Source organism: Pochonia chlamydosporia, chromosome 3 (genome assembly GCF_001653235.2).
Source record: "Pochonia chlamydosporia 170 chromosome 3, whole genome shotgun sequence".
In the NCBI taxonomy this organism is placed as follows: Eukaryota; Fungi; Ascomycota; class Sordariomycetes; order Hypocreales; family Clavicipitaceae; genus Pochonia; species Pochonia chlamydosporia.
Window position 1 is genome coordinate 3,533,281 of NC_035792.1, and position 24,073 is coordinate 3,557,353.

General features: G+C 33.8%; 2 protein-coding genes across 2 annotated transcripts; one reads left to right on the forward strand and one right to left on the reverse strand.

Moving 5' to 3' along the window:
- Positions 1-22,049: 22,049 nt before the first annotated feature.
- VFPPC_13725 (hypothetical protein) lies at positions 22,050-22,445 on the forward strand (the record flags this gene model as incomplete). Its single annotated transcript, XM_018291497.1, has 1 exon — positions 22,050-22,445. The coding sequence occupies one exon, from the start codon at positions 22,050-22,052 to the stop codon at positions 22,443-22,445; it is 396 nt and encodes a 131-aa protein (XP_018145555.1).
- Positions 22,446-22,910: 465 nt separating this feature from the next.
- Positions 22,911-23,595, reverse strand: VFPPC_04907 (transmembrane adaptor Erv26; the record flags this gene model as incomplete). The annotated part of the gene is made up of 2 exons (XM_018284173.1): positions 22,911-23,239; positions 23,292-23,595. 2 exons carry the CDS (start codon positions 23,593-23,595, stop codon positions 22,911-22,913), a joined length of 633 nt encoding a protein of 210 aa, XP_018145556.1.
- Between the last annotated feature and the right edge of the window lie 478 nt (positions 23,596-24,073).

Genomic DNA, 24,073 nt, shown 5'->3' on the forward strand with positions numbered 1-24,073 from the left:
TTACCGAGGAGATGTTTGAGATGAATGTAAAAGATGTAGTATTCTAGTGCTTCGCGCTGCTGCCTGTCAAACCTTGTTCTGATGGGAAACACTGCGATCAGACCTCCCCTTGATTTCGGCCTTATTGCCAAGTAGATAGTTTCAAAGCACAAACCTCTTCGTGATCCAACATGTGCAGCATCTTATCAACAGGCGAGAAATAGCATGTGAAAAGAAAAAAATGCTGGGAAGATGTCGCCTACGGGTGAGGATGACTGGACGTTGGCCCCTTCAGTCCGCTTGTCAAAAACAAACTTTGGCACCAAATGGTCTCCATGTCGGGGACCAACACAGAATCGGAGAAGAGACCTGACGGAGATTTCCACTGAGACATGTCATCATATGCTCAAGTACCCCTTGTTTTCCCAATTCCAGGAGGGTGGTGATGCTCCACCACTGGGAGGTTGATTACACGGAGCATTGTAAGCAGCAACTAATGTGTTCAGAGGCAGCCTTCAGATGAGTCCATGTCGAAAAAGGGTCTAGTATGCCGTTTCTTTTCAGTGATGTACCTGTATGTGTCAGGTCTGAATAGCAGTATTGTAAGAGTTGACAAACATGTAGAATTTGACGGATTTTCACGCCAATGCTGATATTCAGGCTTTATGAATGATGGATTTTGCTTTTTTTTTTCTTTATTAAGGTCACTATGGCTCGCATTCGTTTTGGGGAAGCAGGATCTTCGTGTAAATTGCGGAATGTGACTCCTGGAGGGAGGCAGATGTGTGGGTTGGATGTATTGTGTCTGCGCAAGGCAAAGCTTGGACGTGCGTATCTGATGGAGATGGCATGGATAGCAGGACATTAAGTTGGATCGGGATAGGTATAAATAGGGCCTTGTTTCTTGTTATTTTTTGATTATACAAATCATCTCCGACAATTGTCGCTTCTGAATCTTTCAAACTTTACTTGCCAGTATCTCTGCTAGACTCATCTTTGCCGGGCATCAGAATCAACAGCACGGCGTTGAAGCACTCTACTACGCACACATAGAAATCATACACCCAGAAGCAATGGACCGCATCCGCACCGGCGTTTTCTACTACTGCCCTGTCTGCGGCCAGCCCAGCGGCTCAACCATCCCCCAGTCCGAATGCCTCACCTGCGCAGCGTACGTTCCCAACAAAGCCCCTACTCTACTTCAACTCCCCCAAGAAACAAACACTAAGTAAACACTCCTTGTAGACAGGAACAGGTTCGTAGATTTCGCGACCTCTCCGCCACCAATCCTGCGCTCGCCAACCTCGACGGCAACGACGTTGTCTATATTGTTGTCCGACGACGAAGACGAGCTGAGTAACTCGCTGCTCTGGCAGGTCCACGAACATAACTACGGGGCCTTGGACCTGAATACTCGGTGGTGTGACGAGGAGACGGGCCGTAGTTCGTCTACCACGTCCGTGGAGGCGGTTGACGGCACTGACACCGAAGGGGAGCTTGTTGCGTACCCCAAAAATCTCACGCTGGTGTGGCTTGCGGTGCTGATGGGGCTTTGGGCCGTGATAGGTGCGGGTATCTTGTTTCTGGTCCTTGTGTAGGGGGTACATGTTTGTTTATAATGAGACGTGTATGTTGTGTCACCCACCTTGTTTTATGTTGGTGAGGGACGTGAGACCGTACTTTTGCCCGGGTTTGAAATTTATGAGCATTTGCGGCTTTTAATTTATATGAATACGATTTATTCCTCGTGACTCGGTTCAGTAAAGTGAGGCTGATGTGTTGTAAGAGACGGCCAAGGTGCATTGAAACTTTAGTGTTGTTGTCCGGTGAGGTTTGGTCGAAACCTAATCACAAGGAGAGTTGGCTCGTTGGTACATGTCTGATATGAAACTCAGCTGACTCTAGCCTAGAGAATGTAGCCTACTTAAGTACGCACTTTCTGCTTGGTAGAATGAGTCCCTAAGCCCTTGATGCGCCAACAGCAACAATACATGGCACGGTGGTAACCACGATTCCGTATTTCCCTCGTCAGAACTACATTTTTAGATAGCAAAATGGCTTTCTATCCAATTCTTACCGTTATAACTACAATATCAGCACTATTGTACTTGCATCTCACTTCAATTTGCCGAAACATACGACGTCTGCGACCTTGGAACTGGCATGAGAGAAGAATTTCCAATTTAATGTATGACAGCTGCGAAAATAGAGAGTTCAGGTACGACTAGGAAGCCGCACGTTCCAAACACCTCGACCTGACTAGTTAGCGGCAGCATTTTTTTTGATAACAAAGTCGACGCTGACACCGGCGCTGGGCTGCCAGGATGGTCACAAGTAGGCGAATACTACTCTCGTCAATACTGAACGGTGGCCAAGAAATAACTACAGCAAGCCCCAAATTCCAATCTGCCCAGCCATTCAGCCCATTAAATCAGTACATGGTCTCCAATAATAGAGGTGACAACCGTTGGACCATGTGTTACGAACCAACTACGACTCCAAGAGACTAGGAGCTACAGCTACAAGGCAGCCTAGTGGGAGCGGACAGCAAGGCGCTTAAGGAACCATCAGCAGAAGCATCACGTGACTTATCATATAATAGATAGGAGCGCTAGAATTACTAAGGTAATCTAAGTGAGTTAGAATAATAGGAGTAATAGACACTCTAGAGCGCTCTAAGAGATTAATAAAGAGATAGAATAAATATATATAGGATAGTTATTATTAAGATAGCTAGTTAGTCTAGATCTTTAGTAATTAATCTAAGCATTTAATTTATAATTAATTAGGATAACTCCTAACAATTTAAGCTCTCTATTTAATAGTCTGTAAAGGTCTTATTTACTTATAACCTAAGTTACCTACCCTAAGCAATAGAATAACTATTAATTGCCTTACTTAACCTTATTAATAAGCTAATTATTACATTTTAATTACTCCTATTTAGTAAGTTACCTTATACTATTAAACAGATAATAAGATGTCTACCTAATCTAGAAATACTATATTAAAGGAAGATATACTTAGCATAATACAGCAACTTTAGTCGCATATCTATTCTCTTAAAGCTAAGAAGTTAGGAGGGACGTCTAAAGTCCCTTAGCCTACTTTCTTTAACAGAGAAAAGGACAATATGCAAGCCTTTCTTACTTAAGCTAGGTCCTACCTATATGCTAGCTGCGCTACTATTACTAAGGACTATAAGAAAGTGCTATATATTAGAGGAATGCTCTTAGAAAGGGCCACTAAATAGTAGGAGCCTACTCTAAGGGACTACCTCATAAACCTAGATAACACTAATAACATAGAAGATCTTACTAAGTAAATCTTTAGCAAGTATACTAACTTTAAGAAGAAACTCTATATTACCTTTAGAAACCTAGATAAAAAACGCACTACTATATAATAAATCCGCTCTCTTAAATAATAAGGATTAGCAGGATTCTTTATAACTAAATTCTACTAACTCTCTGTAAAGCTTAATTAGAGAGAAGAGGCTCTAGTTAAAAAATACTATATTAGACTTAAAGAAGAAGTTAAAGACAAGATTGCCAAAGAAAAACAACCTAAGACTCTTATAAAAATAGCAGACCTTACTATTAGAATTAATAACTAATTATATAAGCAACATGCAGAAAAGAAAGGACATTTTATACCCTAGGTATAACCCTAGTTCACAGCAAACTATAGTAGAGGCAGAAAGCATAACTATTCTACTTTGTGAGAAATACACGCTAGACTAATAGACTTAGACGCTATACGCTATAACAGCCAAAAGAAGAAAGGTATAGGTAAGTGCTTTAACTATAGACAACCTAGCCACTATATAAATAAATGCCTAAAACCTAAGAAATCCTAGAAGCCTATACTAGAGTAACAGGCAAATATCGCGGAAAGAGAGGATTAACCACATACTACCCTAAAAATCAGGGTTATACCTACTACAGAGGAAGTAGACTATAAATCTCTCTCTTAGACCGCATGCTATAATAATAACTGCTTTACCTATAAGTTAGATAAAGATAGAACTAGGTATTACCTAAGGAAGCCTAAGGAACAAAAGACATTAGAACAACAAGTATTAATAGCTTTAAGGGAACTAGAAGACTAGGAACATAGAACCCAGCCAGATTAGGAGACGTTAGACGCACAAAACTCCAGCTAGTTAAACCAGATACCAGAAGCAGAAGAAACAGTAGACAATACGTTATTAGAAGGAGCAGACAAAGAAATCACTTAACTTAAACTTAAGGCTTAATAATAATATAAACTTAAGTATAATACCTTAGAAGGACTAGTATATAGAAAAGGATATAATATAGAAAACCCAAAAGTACTCTAAGACCTTATTATTAACGCATAGCAGGATAATAAACTTAGGATAAAGAATAAGTTTAGAGATTATTACGCTCTAAATCCTTACTATAGCACATATAGAGATATTTCTTAGTTCTCCTATATATACCACCTATATTAAACTTATATGTGGGAAAAACTTAACTAAAAGTGGTTCCCATACTAATAAAGTTAAGCACCTAACTATATAGTCTTCTATAAAGGATAATTAGCAAACTAGACTGTAATAGAACAAGACAATAAGGGAGGCATCTACCTCTCTAAACTAGGATACAGAGTATACAATAATAACTCTATTAAGTTAGAACAACCAGATAGCCTACCACCTTATTAAGGCAAGGTTCTATAGGACGCCCCTAAACCACAGCTACTATTCTACCAAACTACCAAAGAAGATTTAGAAAGGGTATCTAAAGGAATAAGTTAAATAAACTGTTTAAGCTCCTAATAAATACAAAAGGACTAACGCAAAGAAATACAAGAATATTAGAAATCCGTATAGCACTTAAAAAATAGATTCTGCTAGAGAAAGTAGGGGCATCTACCTAGCAAACTAATAAGTCCCTTATAAGTACCACAGGCAATAACACCTATCACCTAGTACTTAACATAATTATATTAGGAAGACTAACCAAGGCAATAATAAATAGTAGAGCATAAGAAAACTATATCTTGCTAAACCTTATTAACAAATTACAATTGCCTTAGAAAAGAAAAGATAAGCCCTACTAACTTAGAACTATAGAAGGAGAGTTAGTAGCGTACAGCTAAGAGTCTATAGATATAGAGACTATACTACTCCCTATAGATATTAGCGGAAAACGCTACCACTTACAACTTAATATCACAGAGATCTTAAAACACTAAATTATATTAGGGATACCCTAGTTACAAGCAAGCAATCCTAGAGTTAACTAGAGAAATAATTAACTCTATTAGGATATACTAGAAAGCAGATTAGTTACTAAGAAGAGCTTTTATAGCACCTTAAACAAACCAAAGAGAACACTTAGGATTTTTATGATAACTAAGAAGTCTAAGTTATCACTAAAACAAGCAATTCCTAATAAATACCAACAGTATAACAAACTGTTTAGCAATAAGCTAGAAATAGGATTACCAGAATACAGCTAATAGGACCACAAGATCACCCTTTAGCCCGGAAAAGAGCTAGAATTCCACAAGACATACCCTCTAAATAAAACGCAACAAAAAGCATTAGATAAATATCTTAATAAGAATCTTAGGAAGGATATATTAGACCCTTAGTATTACTAGCAGGATATCCAATCCTATTTATACCAAAGAAAAACGGAAAACTGCAACTATATATAGACTATTAACAGCTAAATAAGATCACTATTAAAAATCAATACCTACTTTGTTAGCCCAAAACGAACACACCTAAGAGCTTAGAGCGCCCTGCAAAATACCGCACTTACACGCAACTTATTAGCAATTTAGTCTAGATTATTACTTCCCTTTAGTTTAAGTAGTTAGAATCCTTCTAATTGCCTAGATTAAATAGTATTTAATCCTTAATTGCTTTAGTCTTCCTAGAAGACTTCCCTAATATTATTTAGTAGTATGCCTCTATAAGGTATAGTATATAGTAAAGGGAGGCACTTTTAGGCTAGGTAGTTAAAAGTCTCCCGCTTGCTTAGATTAAATAGTATTTAATCTTTAATTACTTTAGTCTTTCTAGAAGACCTTAGCAATATTATTTAGTAGTATGCCTCTATAAGGTATAACCTATAATAAAGGAAGGTACTCTTAGTTAATAAGGGATTTAGTAAATAAGCATTAAATGCATTAAGTAAATATCTCTAGTTAAGAAAATTACAGTTAAGTCTATTAATTATTATATAGTCTAGCTAGAGGGGGTAAAACCTCCCTTTTATCTATATAGTAGCTATAAGATTAAATAAAAACACTAAGTCCCTTTTTCCTATCCCTTATTAAGCTACTAGGTATAAGCAATTCCGCCCATATAAATACCTTCCTAGCTGCAGTAAATATCCTTATTTGCAAACGTAAGGCAAAAATAGAAGAGCAGTTTAAAATAATAATTAGTAGAAAGTAAACTCTAATCCCTTAAAGGTAACTATTTAATTAAAGTAATTCTATCTAAGTCCTATCCCCTAAAGTCCTAAACCTTTTATCTCCCTAGCAAGCCTACACCTAGGCATTACTAGCATTATTAGGTTAGGATTGCTATTACCCCTTCTAGAAGCTCTATCTGCTTAGGTCTCCTATTGCTTCCTAGCATTTAATCTAGTAATAACATCCTATTTAATAGCTACCTAAATATCTCTCTACGCACTTTCCCAAATAAGGCCTTTAGGGATAACCAAAAAGTACATATTCTTAGTAGGTTTATACATAAGGGTTAGCTAATATTTAATATAAGGGGCTATAAGCCTAGCTATACTAATACTTGTGTTATATCCCCCTTAGCTAATAGTAGTTTAAGCGTTTTAGTATATGCCTTCTATTAGGTATAGGAATAATTCCCTTCCTAAAATTCCCTAAATATAAGCTACTCTAGGCTAGATTTTTATACATCTTGCAAGTTATTAGTTTATTTCCACTAGATTAGGTTTATTATTATTACCCTATTAATGCTTTAGCGTTATAATTTTCTTAGGAAAGCCTAGTAGAAACCCTATCTATAATGCTAGCATTCTAGCATAACTAAGATCTAGTCTATTAGTAAGTGCCTTAAGTTAGTTAATATATTCTCCCTAGAGTATACTTATTATTAAGGAATATAATAGTACTAGCAATAAAGGTCTAATTAAATAGTCTAGAGAAGGGAGACTACTAGTTATTAATCCCTCTCTGCTAAATCCTAGAGCTATAAGTTCTAAGTTCTTCCTAGTTAACTCTAATACTAGTAGGAGAATTTTACGCTTAGGAACTATCTATTATCTTAGCTTTAGTATTTCTTTAAGATTAATTAGTTCTTATAGTTTCTTTAGCGCACTAGGCAAGGCATTATAGTTCTTAGCAGCTTAAATCTCTAAGCGCCTAATCACCTATACTAGGTCTTTATTGCAAATACTAGGTTTACTCTAGACCTCCCTAATAGTTACTACTAGGTAGTCCTAAATGCTAGGAGCTAGACTATTAGGAAACCTATTATACATAATAAGACAATCTAATAAGCAGTATTATCTATATATAGGGAGTTTAGTAGGTATAAACCCTCTATAGATAGTAAGGGTGTCTTTTATTAGCCTTACTATGCTTATTACTCCTATTACCCTCTGCTAGATAGCTAATATATTACAGTTTAACTAGTCTTATATAGCCTAGCTTATTAAGGTAATCCCTAGTTTGTTAATCGCTATAGCCTATAGAAGTCCTATAGTGCGTGTAAGAGCTTTATTGTAATTACTAGGTTTTTTGCTAGGGGTAAAGAGAATCTAATCCTATAGCCTTAGATTAAATATTATTAGCACTATAAAGGTTATCCTAAACTTATTATTCTTTAATAACTTAATTCTATACTCTAGTTTAATATTTTTGCTATAATAGAAGTTAGTTAACTTATAGCTAATTTGCTTATAAAAGAGATATACTAGAAATATAAGTGCTATAAATCCACATTTATATACTCCTTTCTGCCTTATATATAGGACTATAGCTGCATAAAAAGTATAGGGGTAGTTAATAAGGCAAAATATCTAGCAGAATCTCCTAACTACCTGCTTAAAGTTCACAGTAGGATTTACATTAATTGTATTATAGTAGTATAGTTTGCTAAGTAGTTAATTAAATGCTATTGCTACCTAGTAGTTATCTATGTGAATAAATACACTAAAGAATCTAGTGTTCTATATATCTCTATATAAGTAGCTAGGAGTAAGTACCCTATTATATCTAAAGTTAGTAATAGGCTTCCCCTTAGAGAGCCTGCTAAAGTTTTTATTTAATTCTTAAAGGGCATTAATTTAATCTACTAGCTCTAGTCTTATTATAAAGAAGCCTAGTAGTATTTTAATAGTATTTTTAATACCTTAGCTAATAATCCTTCCTATAGCTCCTAGGTTAAACTAGTTAAGCTACCTATCCTTTTGCTTTTTAGCAAGGGATTTCACAAGGAAATTATGCACCTTAGTAAGGTATTATTCCTATAAAACGCTCCTATAAGAGTAAAAGATCCTCCTAGCTTCTTTATATATATCTCTTAGGCAAGCCTTAATATTCTTAAACGTGATATCTTCCTAGAGCGCTTAAGGTTAGAATAGTAGGGGTTAGTATAGGTAGAGTTCTTAAAGTTCTTTGCTAATATTTATTTCTATCCCTATAGCATAAAAAGTTAAACTTATAAGCCTACTAATATAAGTAACCTATAGTCTTATTATTCCTAAGTAATATTTATAAAAAATAAAAGCTCTAGTACCTATAGTATTGCTATTATTAGCATCCTAACTTTATTAAGTTAATATAGCAGCTATAATTAAATAGTAATATAAGCTAAAACTCGCGATATTTCTTAAATCTTATAAAAATAGGTAAATTCTCTCTTTTAAGAGGGAGAGAGTTAATAGTATAGTTAAGAAAGTTATAATAATATATATAGGTAAAAGAAGTATTTAAAAGAGAAAATAAATAAAGGAAAGTATATAAGAAAGAGAGGGTTATAAAGGTATAAGTAGGATTAAATAGTTATTATAGGTATATTATAGTTTAAATAGGTATATTTAGGGAGAGAGGTACCTAAGTAAGGCACTTTATCTGATATTTTTGCACGCCTATTTAATCCGCTTATGTACCCTTTCTTTTATTCTTTCTATTTCCCTCTCTTTTATATTCTCTTTGTTTCTTTCTCTTCTAATTCTTAATTATAGATACTATTAATAACATTAAAGAAATTCCTTATAACTGCCTTCCTAATATTATCCCTATTATTACTTAGTATATTCCTACTAGTAAGTGTATTTCTCTCTTCTCTCTAAGCTAGAATAGCTGCACTAAAAAGAAGAGCTTTTCTAAGATTAATTTTAAATAGGTAAGTATTAATCTTATTTAATCTTTTCTCTAGGCCTTATAGCATTCTAATAGTTCCTCTTTTTAGTTCTATTATACATTTAGCTTTATTATTTAAGGGGGTATTAATCTTAGCTGCTATAGCATCTCTATATATACTAAAGTTTATTTTTGCAAGTAGCTATTAAAAGGCATAATTAGGGATTCTAGGCTATTCTTTGCAGGCATAAATATACAAGCAGAATTTGCTAGGCGTTATAGTATAACTTACAGGTTTGCTAGGAAGACTTCTTCTAACTAAGTCCTTATTCCTATAGAATTTGCTAATCCTTAGGGAGTTTTTATTTAATGCGTTATCTAGCATTCTAAATACTATCTAGCACTTATAGTTTCCTTCTATAGCTCCTAGAATCCTATACTTTATTCTTATTACTTAACTACTTACTAGGACTATATTACTAGTATTTAAGAGCACATCCTTTTCCTATTTTTTGGTTACTTTTCCTATCTAGAAATTAACTCTAGGTCTTATAGCAATTGCATTTAGAATAGGTCTAGAGCAGTTACTTATAAGTAGCATATAAGGCCTAGATATTAGTATTAGAGAAAGAATAGAGGTTATAATTTATCTCCTTTTAGGGGCTATAAATAGAGCAAAGAGGCAATTAAGAGCTAGGCTCCTTATTCCCTAGCTATTACTTTATAGAATTCCCCTTATCTTCTTTTTAATATCCCTTATCCTTTTAGGAATAAGGTATATAAGGCTAATAAAGTAGCTTAGTTAAAATGCGCCTCTAAAAATAACTATTAGGCTAGGACTATAAGGGTTTAGTAGTCTAATTAGGCTATCTAGAATTTACTAAACTAATTAATTATTACTTCTTAGGGGTTTCCTAAAAATTTTCTATGCCCTTACTTATTTTTATGAGTGTATTTAGAGTAAGATAGGTAGTTAGGCAGAGTTAGTAAGGTGCCTATAAGGTAGCTATCTCCTTCCTAGAGATAAAAGAAGTTTAAAAAGCTTTTATCTTAACACTAAGTAAGTAGATTAGAAATAATTAAATAGTTTCTAGGAGTTTTTAGTATTATTCTTTTTATTATAGGGAGATAGATAGCAGATAGATCTCTAGTTTATATAGAAGATTTTTCTTTAGTAGTAGTATTTCCTTAGGTTTATCTATTATCTCTAGAAGATAAGAAGAATATATTTATATAGAATAGTTAACTATTTAATCTAATATATTATATTTTACCTCTCTAGGCAAAATCTAGTTAAGTTCCTAGTTAAGAGCTATAGCCTCTAGGCAGTAGGTTTTTCCTTCTAGTAACTATAGGTCTGCTATAGATAACTACTAACCTTTAGAGTCTTAGATAAAAAGCTTTAGGTAGTTCCTAGAGATTATTTTTGTAAGTTCTATTCTATTAAGGGTTATAACCCTATAGGCTCCCATAATAGGGGCTTAACTAATAACTTAAAAAGGTCTATTCTATCTTATTGCAAGTTTCTTAGAGGTTAATATATTAATGCTATAGACTATATTAAAAACTAAAATAAGACTTCCTAGGACTAGCTAATATTCCTCTTTTTAAATAGAAGTAGCTTAGTTTTTATTTATTCTTACTGCTAGTTATTATCTAAATTTAAGGACCTTTTCTTAGGCTAGAGTAATATCTTTAGCTTTTCTTTTAAGAATTTTAATTCTTGCTTAAAAAAGATCTTCTTTTAAGGTTACTTTATCCTAATTAATTATTCTCTAGGTAGGGTATTCTACTTCTAGCAGGAGAATTAGCTCCTACCTATAAATAAGGTAGAAAGCTAACATTCTATAGGAGGCCTAAATTATAGTTCTATCTGCTAGAAGTGCAAAATTAAGTTATAATAACTATTTACTATTTAATCCTTTAGACTTACTTAGAGCAGAAGCAATAGACTAATAGCTAGCTTTAATAAGCATATTTACTTTTAGGTTATATATAGAGACTTATACCCCTATAGTTCCTAGGTCTTAGAGAGCTTCCTTAAGTTGCCCTTTTATTTCTAGTTCTCTATTATAGATAATATACTTTAACATCCTAAATTAACTTATTATTTTCCTTAAGAACTTCTAAATAGCTGCTATATTAGCCCTTTTAATAGGTTCTACCTCTACCTAACTAGTAAGGTTATACTAAGCTTTAAGCAGGTAGGCATATCCTTAATTAGGTAGTATATATTAAGTATTAATATATATCTTACTTATTAGGTTCCTAGGTACTATAGCTATTATAATTTCCCTTAGCCTCTAAGAAGTAAACTTTTAGCAGATATTATAATAAGCAATTATCTCTTTTATTGTGTTCTATATTCCTAACTACTAGTATCTTTGCCTAGTAACTTAGAAGATAACTTTAACCCCCTTATAACCTATTATATAGTAGATATCTTAAACTAATATCCTTCTATTGCTAGGGTTATTAATAATAAGCATAGGGCCTTTAATAATCCCTATAGGTCTCTTTTAGAGTCTTCCTTTATCCCAAAAGAATTTCTTTATAGTTATTCTTAATTATTAGTAGCTAGATTTAGTTAGATTAGATAGTCTTTCCTATATCTAAAGGAATTTTATTAGCTATTAGGACTTAGGCAAATATCCTTCTAATTTATTAGCTTTATTACTATTTTCTTAGATATTAATAGTATTTAGGTGGAGGTTAATAAATTCTTTAATGTCTTCTTTAACTTTTATATCTATTTAATCTAAAGGCCTAGGTCCTTTCCGCAAAAGTCTATTTATAATACTATTCTTTTCCCTAGGTATATGCCTTATAGTAAAATTAAACAAAAGAATATAGCTAATCTATTAAGTTACTATAGCTCTAGAAATATTATTAATAGCTCTATTAAGCTAATAGACTAGAACTTAGGAGTTAGTCTCTAGAGTAAATTAGGCACTATATAAGTATATTCTTAGGCGTCTAAGAGCATAGATAGCAGCTTTATACTTAAGTTTTATAGCATTATATTTAGCCTTAGCTTCTAATTATACCCCGCTTTTAAATCTAACTAGGCACCTCTTCCTATTAATAATCTAGATTAAAGCTATACCCTATCTAATAATGCTTGCATTAATAATAAGTATAATCTCTCTATACCTATCCCTAAGATTAAGTATTATTATTATTAGAAGTTAGGTTATCTTATCTTTAAGGATTACTATAGCATTTTCTTAGTCTTCTCCCTAGACCTAAATTATTATCTTATAGAGTAGCTTAGTTAATAGGGAAGCTTTCTAAGAATAGTATTCTATCTAAAGCTAGTAGTAATTTGTGAGACCTATAAAAGACCTAATATCTCTCTAGTCTTTATAGCTTTCCTATTCTAGCACTTTTAGAACTCTAGCGTTACTTAGCTTTTAGCTATAGGTCCTATAGATATATCCTACTATCTTAGCAGTCTTTTAGCAGAACTTTAATTTTAACGCTAAAGCTATATAACTAGTAAGTTTAATATTTAGAAGCACTTTATTAATATTAATTAAATGCTCTAATATGTATTTATATACCCTAGGCAAGATTTCCTCTTTATTATAGGTAGATACTAGTCCTTTAATAGTAATATTATTAAGAAAAGGCTTATAGGCTTGTGGAATAAGGTTATTTAGGATTCTCCTAATAATGCAAATAAACTAGGCTACTAAGTTTATAGCACCCTATAGTAGGGTATATATTCTTAGTAGCCTAAGTAATATTAATATTATTATTAAGTCCTAGCTTTCTGCTATAAGTGGAATTTAATTATAACTAGAAAGAAGGTTAATAACAGATAAGATTTTACACATGCTAAAGCTCTTACTAAAGGCCTTAGCACCTTAAGAACTATATGTATCCCTAATTATATACTTATTATACTTTATTACTAAAAGGATTAGTTATACTCTCCTATCTTTCTTAATAACTAAGAAGAAAGGGTTTCTATAGGAACTATAGCTTTCTTCTAGCTGCCTATACTTAACCTTCTTTTTTAGCAAATCTGCTAGCTTCCCTTATATTGCTAATAGAATAGAGATAAATCTAGCTTGCTAGGCCTTATATTTAATAACCTAAATAACTTGTGGTAGCGCTACTAATAGGTTAACTTTTCCGCATTTAGAGAGGTTCTAGGCAAGAGCTGCCTCTCTATTCTTTAGGATTTTAGCAAATATATCTAATTCTTCTAGTATAACTAGGTCCTTAATTTCTTTTAGCATTTAATTAAGGCAGTCTAGGGTTATCCTAAATCCCCTTAGCTTCTTATAAAACCTCCTAATAATATATTCTATATACTTCCTATCCTTTTCTAATCTCTCTTTAGCTTTCTCCTACTTCTTTGTCTTCTATTAGGGATCTCCTTTAGGCATTAATCTATTAGATAGGATATTATCTCTTAGGTAGACCTTTTATGCTTTCCTTTTATATAAGGTATTTACCTATAGATTAATTAGTTTCTTGTCTATTTTGCTTATTTTCTAAGCAGCCTAAAGCTCCCTATATGCCTCTTCTAGTTAGTTTAATAAGTCTTAATAGAGGGTTATAACTAATAGTTAAAGGGTAGCACTTATTTCTTTTTTGTTAAGGGGAATAGCTATATCCCCTAGCTCTAGGGTCTATCTAGACTCTTTAGTTTTAGTTAAGTTAGTAGGGGCCTTCTTACCCCTCTATTCCCTATTAGCTTTTCTCTTTTTAGCTAACCCCTTTATTTCTTACAGATAATCTATATTCTAATTAATTTTAATAGGATTTACTTTAATAGCATAGTCTTCCTTTATTTCTAGAATTTCCTATTAGATTAAGCTAGCTACTCTAAAGATTATTATAACTTAATTAAAATAATATTATACTAGTAGTTCTCTATCCCCTTAGCTATAATTAAGTAATACCTAGGCTATCTAAATAAAAGGTATCCCTAGAATTAATAGAATATACATACTATTAGGGGCCATATAGAATCAGATTAGGGTCTAGGCATTTCCTAGATATAGCTAGGTTTATACCTTCCTATACATCTTAATAGCTTAATTTATATATAAAGTGGTTTTTATAGCAATAGTTATTAGGTAGATTTTTAGATTTGCCTTTACTATAAACCCTCTAGAAATAATATTCCCTTAAGAGCTACTATTAATAAGAGCTAACATAAGGGGCCTATTATCCTTTCCTAGTCTCACTTAGAGGTACAGTAAATCTTAAGTATAATCTAGGATTACTTATAGTCATAGGATTATATTCATAAGTATAGTATGCTAGTAATTAAATAGTTTCCCTACTTTTCCTAACCTCTCCTGCAAATATGCCTATAGTTCTAGATTACAACCTTAAGAAGGTTATAGTTATATCTAAATTGCATCTTTATAACTACTACTCTCTTCTTTAATAAAGGCTTTTAGCGTTATAACCGCAGTTAATATAGTATTTATTTAATCTATTTTAATACTATTCCTAGGTTTTATTTCTAGTTCTTTATTATAGAGGGTTTTTAACTTCCTATTATGCTAATAGACTTCTTTAATCCCTTATACTCTTACGTTATATTTATTGCTAATTAACTTAGCTAGGTCTAGTAACATCCTATAAAGGTCCCTAAGAGGCACCCTAATCTTCTTCTAGAATACTTCTTTATATAACTAATTTATAATTCTTTAAAGTAGTTAAGTTATGTCTAATTTAGGGGTTTTTTAGCTACCTAGCATGCAGTTTGCGCTTAGACCTACTTGTGTTAGATCTCTACCTTTCCTATTATTATTATTGCTTTTATTATCTTTAATCTAAGCTCTCTTCTTTACATTTATGTTTATTAAAGAGAGGGTTTAGCTGCTATTTTTGCCTTAAATAGAGCTTTTAAAAGGTACTCTTTTAAGCATTATAACTAATATAGTTATAGATATCTCTAAACTCGCAATATTATTAGGATAGCTTCTACTAGGTTGCTACTTATACTAATTTATCTAACTTAGAACTTAGTTAAAAATCTCTCTTTTAGATTAGGTTTAATCCTAATTATAATTAGAAGCTACTCTAAAGCAATACACTTAATCTAGAAGCTTATAGGCATAAGCTTTATTAAATAGCTTTACCTAGTAGACATAAAGCTATCTAAGATAGCTATTAATACCTATATACTGCCTAACTAGTATTAGTAGTATAAGATATTCCCTTATTATGCGTCTAATAGCTAATACTTAAGTATAGCTATTATACGTTATAAATCCTAGCAAATAGTTATATTTATAAATATTATAACTATTAGGGAAATAACCTAGGTTATTATAGTAGTAGCATCTTATTATGCGCTTCCTAAATCCTATAGTATTTACAGTAAAGTTATTTTTATTCTAGAACTTATTTAATCTTAATAATTTAGTTAAATTAGTACTATTCTAGTTATCTTCTTACTATCTTAACTATTATTGCTTTAGTATCTAGGGGGTATCTTACTGTCTTTATATAAGTTTCTCTAATAAATCTTCCTATTACTTATCCTATCTTGCTAGCATAATCTTTATGTCTTAGAGATATTTTATAATATTATCTATTTAATCTGCCTGCTACCTAATAGTTACTAAAGTTTTAGCTAGTTATTACTAGTTAGTTCCTATTTAGGAGGTTTATGCCTACTCTTAATCTAAGCGTATAGCTCCTTTCTAGACTAAACTATTTTCTATATTTAGAAATATTACCTATTCTGTTTTAGCAGCTAGCACTCTAAATCTTATTTAATCTTAGGTTACTTAGCATTATTCTAGCACAATTAGGTTCCTATTCTTAAGTTTAAGCCTTAATTATATATATTTTATAACTTTATCCTATAAGATACTATATTCTTTACTAATAATATTGCTTTAAGAGTACCCTTTTCTATCTATAAAGCTGCTAATAAGTTAAGTTAATAGCGCTTTATAGATAGCATTTAACTAGGAAATAGAGGTTTTCTAACTCTTAGTTTTAACTTTACTCTAGAGCATCCTATATTAGTGCATCTATAGGTGGGTTTTAGCAATTAATCCTAGGTATTTTGCGTTAAGAGCTTCTAACTTATTAAGTATAGTTTCTATTTAATCCTAGTTAGTTGCATTATACTAGAGTAAGAGTTCTTTCTTAGCGCCCTTCTAGTTAAAGGTAGATATAAGTATTTTAACTTAAGAGCGTATATTTAGTATAATATCTCTCTTAAGCATCTTTATCTATTTATCTTCTAGAATTACTAGCGCTTTTATCTTCCTTTTAAAGTCCTTTAGAAAGTTAGAAATATTTTCGCTATTAAATTCTTTTATAGCAATTACATGCTAGATGCTAGCGATTATATTCTGCTTCCTAAGGACTTTCCTAAGAGCTTTCGCAAAAGTAACTATATTAATAACTGCTAGAGTGGATTCTATTAAAGCTATTATAAGTTAGTTTACAGCTTTAGATAGGTTCCTACTATGCATTATAGCACAATTAAATAATCTGCGGCTTTTCCCTTACTTATTATCTAGGTCTGCTAGTATTACTTATTAACTAAGGCTAGCACTCTTATTAACAAGTTACAATTAATAGGAAGGTATTGCCAAATAGTTATAATAAAATTTCTTAACTTACTTATTAAATAAGGTATTATCTTTTTGCCCTTTCTTAAGAAGGTCTTAGGTTTTATTTAGTAGATCTTCCTTTTAAGGGTATTTAACTCTTATTACTATATTAGTATAATTCCCTTTATAGGTCTTTTTATACTTCTTTATTATGGTTATCTAGTAGGGTTAATACCCTTTTTTGCTTTTACTTGCGTTATCTTCTATATATATTATCATATAAACGCTATGCCTAAGTACTACTAGGGTTATAATCTAGCAGTTAGTAATAAGCTATATAAGCCTAGTAATTAAAGCAATAAGCATAAAATTAGCTATTTCTTATCTAATTAAATAGTCTAGACTATTCTTAATAGTTTTTCTTATTGCATTTCTATTAAGTAGCTTTAATGTAACTAATTTCCTCTATTAACTAGTATTAGCTTAATAGGTATTATTATCCTATTCCTAATCCTTATTATTAGCTAAGCTATTACTAGCCTAATTAACGTTATTCTGCCTTATTTCCTTCTATTTCTTATTTCTTTTTCTTTATGTTTATTTATTTTATTGCTTATATCTATATATATAGTTATAGGATATAGTTTTTAGTTTTATTAAGTCTTAACTCTTTTAGGCTTTCTTAGTCTCCTAGTTCTTAGTAGTAGCATAGAAGTGCCTCTAATTGCTAGGATTAAATAATTCTAATTAATTAGAGTATTTGCCTAGGCAAAACCACTATTTTTATTAGCCTAAAATAAATACACCTAAGAGCTTAGAGCGCTCTATAAAATACCATACTTACACGTAACTTATTAGCAATTTAGTCTAGATTATTACTTCCCTTTAGTTTAAGTAGTTAGAATCCTTCTAATTGCCTAGATTAAATAGTATTTAATCCTTAATTGCTTTAGTCTTCCTAGAAGACTTCCCTAATATTATTTAGTAGTATGCCTCTATAAGGTATAGCACGTAGCAAAGGGAGGCGCTTTTAGGCTAGGTGGTTAAAAGTCTCCTGCTTGCTTAGATTAAATAGTATTTAATCTTTAATTACTTTAGTCTTTCTAGAAGACCTTAGCAATATTATTTAGTAGTATGCCTCTATAAGGTATAACCTATAATAAAGGAAGATACTCTTAGTTAATAAGGGATTTAGTAAATAAGCATTAAATACATTAAGTAAATATCTCTAGTTAAGAAAATCGCAGTTAAGTCTATTAATTATTATATGGTCTAGCTAGAGGGAGTAGAACTTCCCTTTTATCTGTATAGTAGCTATAAGATTAAATGAAAATACTAAGTCCCTTTTTCCTATCCCTTGTTAAGCTACTAGGTGTGAGCAATTCCGCCCACATACTACTACCGCTCATCTTAGAACTTTACAACTAATTACACAAAGCTAAGTGGTTTACCACCCTTAATTTAAAAGAAGCATACAACCTTATATATATAAAAGAAGGAGAGAAATAGAAGACTGCATTTAGAACTAGAAGGGGACACTTTAAGTACCTTATTATGCCCTTTAGACTTACTAATACACTAGTAACATTTTAGACTATAATTAATAATATTCTATAAGAGTACCTTAATAAGTTTATAGTAGTCTACCTTAATAATATCCTTATCTTCTCTAAAGATCTTAAAGAACACTAATAATATATACATATAGTCCTAAAGAAACTATAAGAAGCTAAACTACTAGTTAAAGCCAAAAAATGCAAGTTTTACTAAGAAATAGTCTAATTTCTTAGATACAAAATCTCTCCCAAACAAATTAAGATAGACCCAGACAAAATTAAAGCAGTAGAAGATTAGCCACAACTAACCTTAATTAAGAAAGTCTAAGCTTTTATTGGATTTATTAACTTTTATTAACGCTTTATTAGCAAGTTCAGAGGCATTACCACCCCTTTAACTAATTTAACCTAGAAAGACAAAGCATTCTAATAGACAGAAAAAGAGGAGGAAGCCTTTTAAGACATCAAAAGAAGGATCCTTATAGACCCCATCCTATAGCTAGCTAACCTAAAGAAACCATTCAAAGTTAAAACTAATACGTTAGATTACATATTAGGAGGATAACTAGGATAACAAGATAAACAAGAAAGACTACACCCTATAGCCTTCTACTCTAAGAAGCTTAATAGACCTAAGCTAAACTATATAATACTAGATAAGGAACTAATAGCAATTATTAAAGCTTTTAAAGAATAGAAGCATTACCTAAGTAGAACCACTCATAAGGTTAAGGTCTATACTAACCATAAGAACCTCACTTCCTTTACTACCACCAAAGACTTAAACAAAAGACAGATCAGATAGTATAAATTCCTCTCGGAATTTAATTTCAAAATTATCTATTAAAAAGGAACTAAGAATAGCAGAGTAGATACTCTAAGCCAAAGAGAAGACCTTAGGCCTAAAAAACAGGTTCACTTAGCTAATATGCTTAGAGAAACTAAGAATAAAACACTTAAATTAGGATTTAAGAAAGCAGACGCCACGTGGAAGGTCAAACCTAACACCACATAGGAAACCCGCATCGCAAAAGAATTCCTTAACAACCCACTTATAGTAAATAATAGAAGGGAACTTCGCGAAAAGGGCTCCTTAAAAGAAAACTAGTACCACAGATAACTCTATATTCTAGCAAAACTACAACAAGAACTAGTTAAAGAAATCCACAAATACCTATTATATAGACACTAGGGGGTATATAAAACACTTACCAGATTAAGACAAACTTATAATTTTCCTAAATCAAGGAAAACAGTACAAGAGATAGTCTAAAACTGCAATATATATAATAAAGCTAAAGCAGCTTAATATACACTATATAGGAAACTATAGCCAATCTTACTACCAGAACAAGCATGGGAAGTTATTGCCATAGACTAGATTATTAAGCTACTAGAGTCTAAGAAACCAATAATAAATATTATTTATAACAGCATTCTAGTTATCACGGACAAACTCACCAAATATGCTTACTTCCTCCCGTACAAGAAAGCAAGCACTACTATAGATCTCACATACACCTTCATAAGAACAGTTGTAAGCTAGCATAGCTTACCAAGGGAAATTATTTTAGACTAAGATAAAGTCTTAACCTTAAAGTTTTAGAAAAGCCTAATAGAATAGCTAGGACTAAAATATAAGCTATTAATAGCATTCTATTCTTAGACTAATAGACAAACAGAAAGATTAAATTAGACACTTAAATAATACCTCTAAAGTTTTATAAACTTTAAATAGGATAATTAGGTCTAACTATTACTAATAGCATAATAGGCATATAATAGTTCTAATAATAAATCTATAGGATTATTACCTTTTAAAGCAAATTATAGATTTAACCTAATAATTATTACACTAAATAATAGTACAATTAATACGCCTAAGGCAACTACCTTAGTAGAAAACTTAACAGAATTACAAAAATATCTCTAAGAAGAATAGATATTTCTTTAGAATAGGATAAAATACTACGCTAATAAAATAAGATCGCTAGCGCTAATCCTAAAGGAGGGAGATAAAGTCTATCTTTTACAAAGAAACATTAAAAGCTAACAACTATCTAACAAACTAGATTAGAAGAAAATTAGACCATTTAAAATCACAAAGAAACTATCAGACATTCATTACAAACTTAACATACTATTAAAATAACATCCAACATTTTATGTGTTATTACTAGAACCTACACTAGAAAACATTCCTGTGGACAATAAGGTCCAAGGGATTAAGTCAGCTAATAGCAAATACAAAGTCAAACAAATACTTAGCGTACAGAAAGGCAAAAAGAAAAATAAGCTTAAATATCTCGTCAAATAGAAAGGCTATAATTATACGGAAAATACATAGGAACCTAAAGCACACTTTAAAAATTCCTAGTAGTTACTAGATTAGTACTACTAGTAGGGAACAAAGAAGAGTCACCCAGAATAGCTTCCCAGTCTAGCATATTAAGAGCACCTTAGGACTACACGTCAGATATAACTTCTAACTCCCAGCTCTTATCCTCTTCTAAACCCTAAATACCACGCTAAAACAATTTATCACCATGATCTTTTAACGCGCGCTTTTGTTTGTAGATCTAAGCAAGACAGGCCATAGCTTTCTCTAAAGCCTCTTCAGCTTCTCGCTCCTTAGCCGCAATCTTTTTCTGCTCTCGCATATTTTTAGACACTAATATAAAATAAGAAAACAACAAAAAAAACAAGTCACCTAAGGAAAACACTCACAAAATAACGCTATACTAGTACCATCATAAGGACAAGCCGCAGCAATACAACTAGCACAATAAGAAGATTGGTTAGAAACCTTACAAGGTATTAACAGTTAGAAACACCGCAAGCAAGGCATAGTTTTAGCACCCAAGTTAGAAACGTATAAAGCAAGTAGGAAACATTCGTTAACTTTTTAAGAACAAGGTTTAGCTATTTAACCGGACATAATGTTAGCATAATTAAGGCAGGAAGATAACAAGGAGAAGTAGCACAAACCAGCCAAAGGGGATACATAACCGTATTTAAAGGCCTTAAGGACAAGACTAAAGGAGGGAAGGCATTATATTACAAACCAACTATAACTCTAAGAGACTAGGAGCTACAGCTATAAGGCAGCCCAGTAGGGGCAAACAGCAAGGCGCTTAAGAAACTATCAGCAGAAGCATCACGTGACTTATCACATAATAGATAGGAGCGCTAGGATTACTAAGGTGATCTAAGTGAGTTAGAATAATAGGAGCAATAAATGCTCTAGGGCGCTCTAAGGGATTAATAAAGAGATAGAATAAATATATATAGGATAGTTATTATTAAGATAGCTAGTTAGTCTAGATCTTTAGTAATTAATCTAAGCATTTAATTTACAATTAATTAGGATAACTCCTAATAATCTAAGCTCTCTATTTAATAGTCTATAAAGGTCTTATTTACTTATAACCTAAGTTACCTACCCTAAGCAATAGAATAACTGTTAATTGCCTTACTTAACCTTGTTAATAAGCCGATCGTTACACCATGTCTAACCTCCAACAGGGTATAATCAACAAGTGACATCATCGGTTCGACATCCCTCCAACACCAACAAAACCACAACCATTTTTGCATTTTCCTCATCATAAACAAACAACAATTCACATCATCAGACAAAATGTCTCTACGAATCACCAAATTCCTACCCATCCTCCCCCGCCGCGGCATCCACATCTCCCCGCGTCTATCCAAAAACCCGCAAGACGACACGGGCAAGATCTTTGGCGGCGGCGTAGGAACCAAGGGCCGCACGGCGGGGGGCGAGGCCCTCAATGCGACGGCGGAGGGGGCACCGCCGAAGCCGAAGGTGTTTAATTTTAGTACGACCGGGGCGCCGGGCGAGGAGCAGGGCTTGACCGAGGAGCAGAAGAGGGAGGTGGAGGAGCATAATCGGGAGTTTGAGAGGACTCATGAGGGGGAGCTGCAGGAGGAGGGGAGGGAGAATAAGGTGCATTCGAAGTTTTGGAATGGGAAGGGGAATGGGAAGAAGGAGGAGGGGCAGAAGGCGAGTTAGTGGTTTGGGTTGGGGAATTGTATTATTTGAGTACTTTGTTCGTTATACATTAGTTTGATTTGAGCTATTGGGTTTCTAGCGTTCCTGGTTCGATATGTATGTGGTGGTGGTGATATGATGGTTGCTCCAAGTTATGCCGGTTTCGAAGGTATGGTTGGGATACTGTCCAACTATTTCTGGTCGCCCTGATGCTGGAGGACGAATATTGCCCAGTCGTCTGAGTCTGACCCGAATCCCATGACCGTATGCCCAGATGCCACCCTGCTTCCTCTCCAGTGTTGATCCAGTCTGGAAATGCAAATGCCAACCGACAGCTAGGTATATCCAGCGCACTCACGCACCATATAGCCACAGCTATTCGTGTGCAATCCAAGCGAACATTCCATCCGAGTACAGATGTACCGCACCATCACCGGAACATCACCCAGCTCGGCTCGTCTCTTATCCTCAACCATCCACCAACGCTCATGGCCTCCCCATCCCATTCGACCCTGCAATCTCGCCAATCGCACCACGCACATAATCCACCAACGCCTTCACCATCCCCTGCGGCTTCGCCTTCCCATCCGCACCACGCACCGGCTCCGTCCCCATCGTCGGCAACACATTATCCCCCGCAGACAAGCTCACAAACAGCGCAAACGGCACCAACCACACACACAGCCCAAAGTAGGACGCAATCATAGAAAAACTCGGCACGTCAACCTGGTCGTAGTACGAGGATCGCTGGTACGCGCGTGTCTGGCCATCAGAAAAGTGTCGGAACCAGACATAGTGGTCGAGCAGGACGAGGACTTTTATCCAACATTAGCTTTACACAGGCATGTTTGTTAAGAGTGAACGTACCGCATGAGAGGAGGAAGAGCGGATCAGATAGCTTTACAAAGGGGAACCGGCGCATATTGCCCAGGTACACCACGTGAGCAAAGACGCCGAGCAGCGTGGCACCAAAGGGAAACCCGTCTATCAGCCATAATGCGAGCTGGACGCCTATGATGGTGTAGATGAGGCGCGTGAGGAGGCGTTTCGCGATGACGGTGTGCTCTTCGACCAGCTCGGAGAGGTAGTATAGTCCGGAGGCGATGGCGAGTGTGAGGAAGCAGAAGCCTACGACGGCGCCTGCGTAGCCGATCAGTGGTAGGATCCACATTGTGTGAAGGGAAGGGTAATGAGTGACGAGAAGTTGAAGAGGGGGTTTAAGTAAGTGGTTTGAAGTTGATTATGATGTCCGTGGGAGGAACATGATATGGGGAGAAAGTTGGTGGATGGAGTTTGGGTTTGGATGGCGTGGACTTTTGGCATGTGGGTTGAGGACACGTTCAGGGGTGTTTTCCAGGGCGGATGCCAGGTTATTGGAGTGTCTTTGCGAGGGTGAGAGTGAGTGCGGTGGCTGCACAAATTATGTTTGTTTACATAGCTGAAGTTAGAAACATTGAATTTAGCTGTTATATCACGGCATGACGTTTTATGGTTAATCAGATAGGTCAATTGCTGCATTTCAAGAGCCAACATTGGACCTGGGTGTGAGCTCCAACATGATGATGCTGTTGTGGCGGTACCTGATATAGCTGCACCACGCTGACAGCCAATGTGGCTAGTGCCGTCTACAACCCAGATCTGCCCCGCCA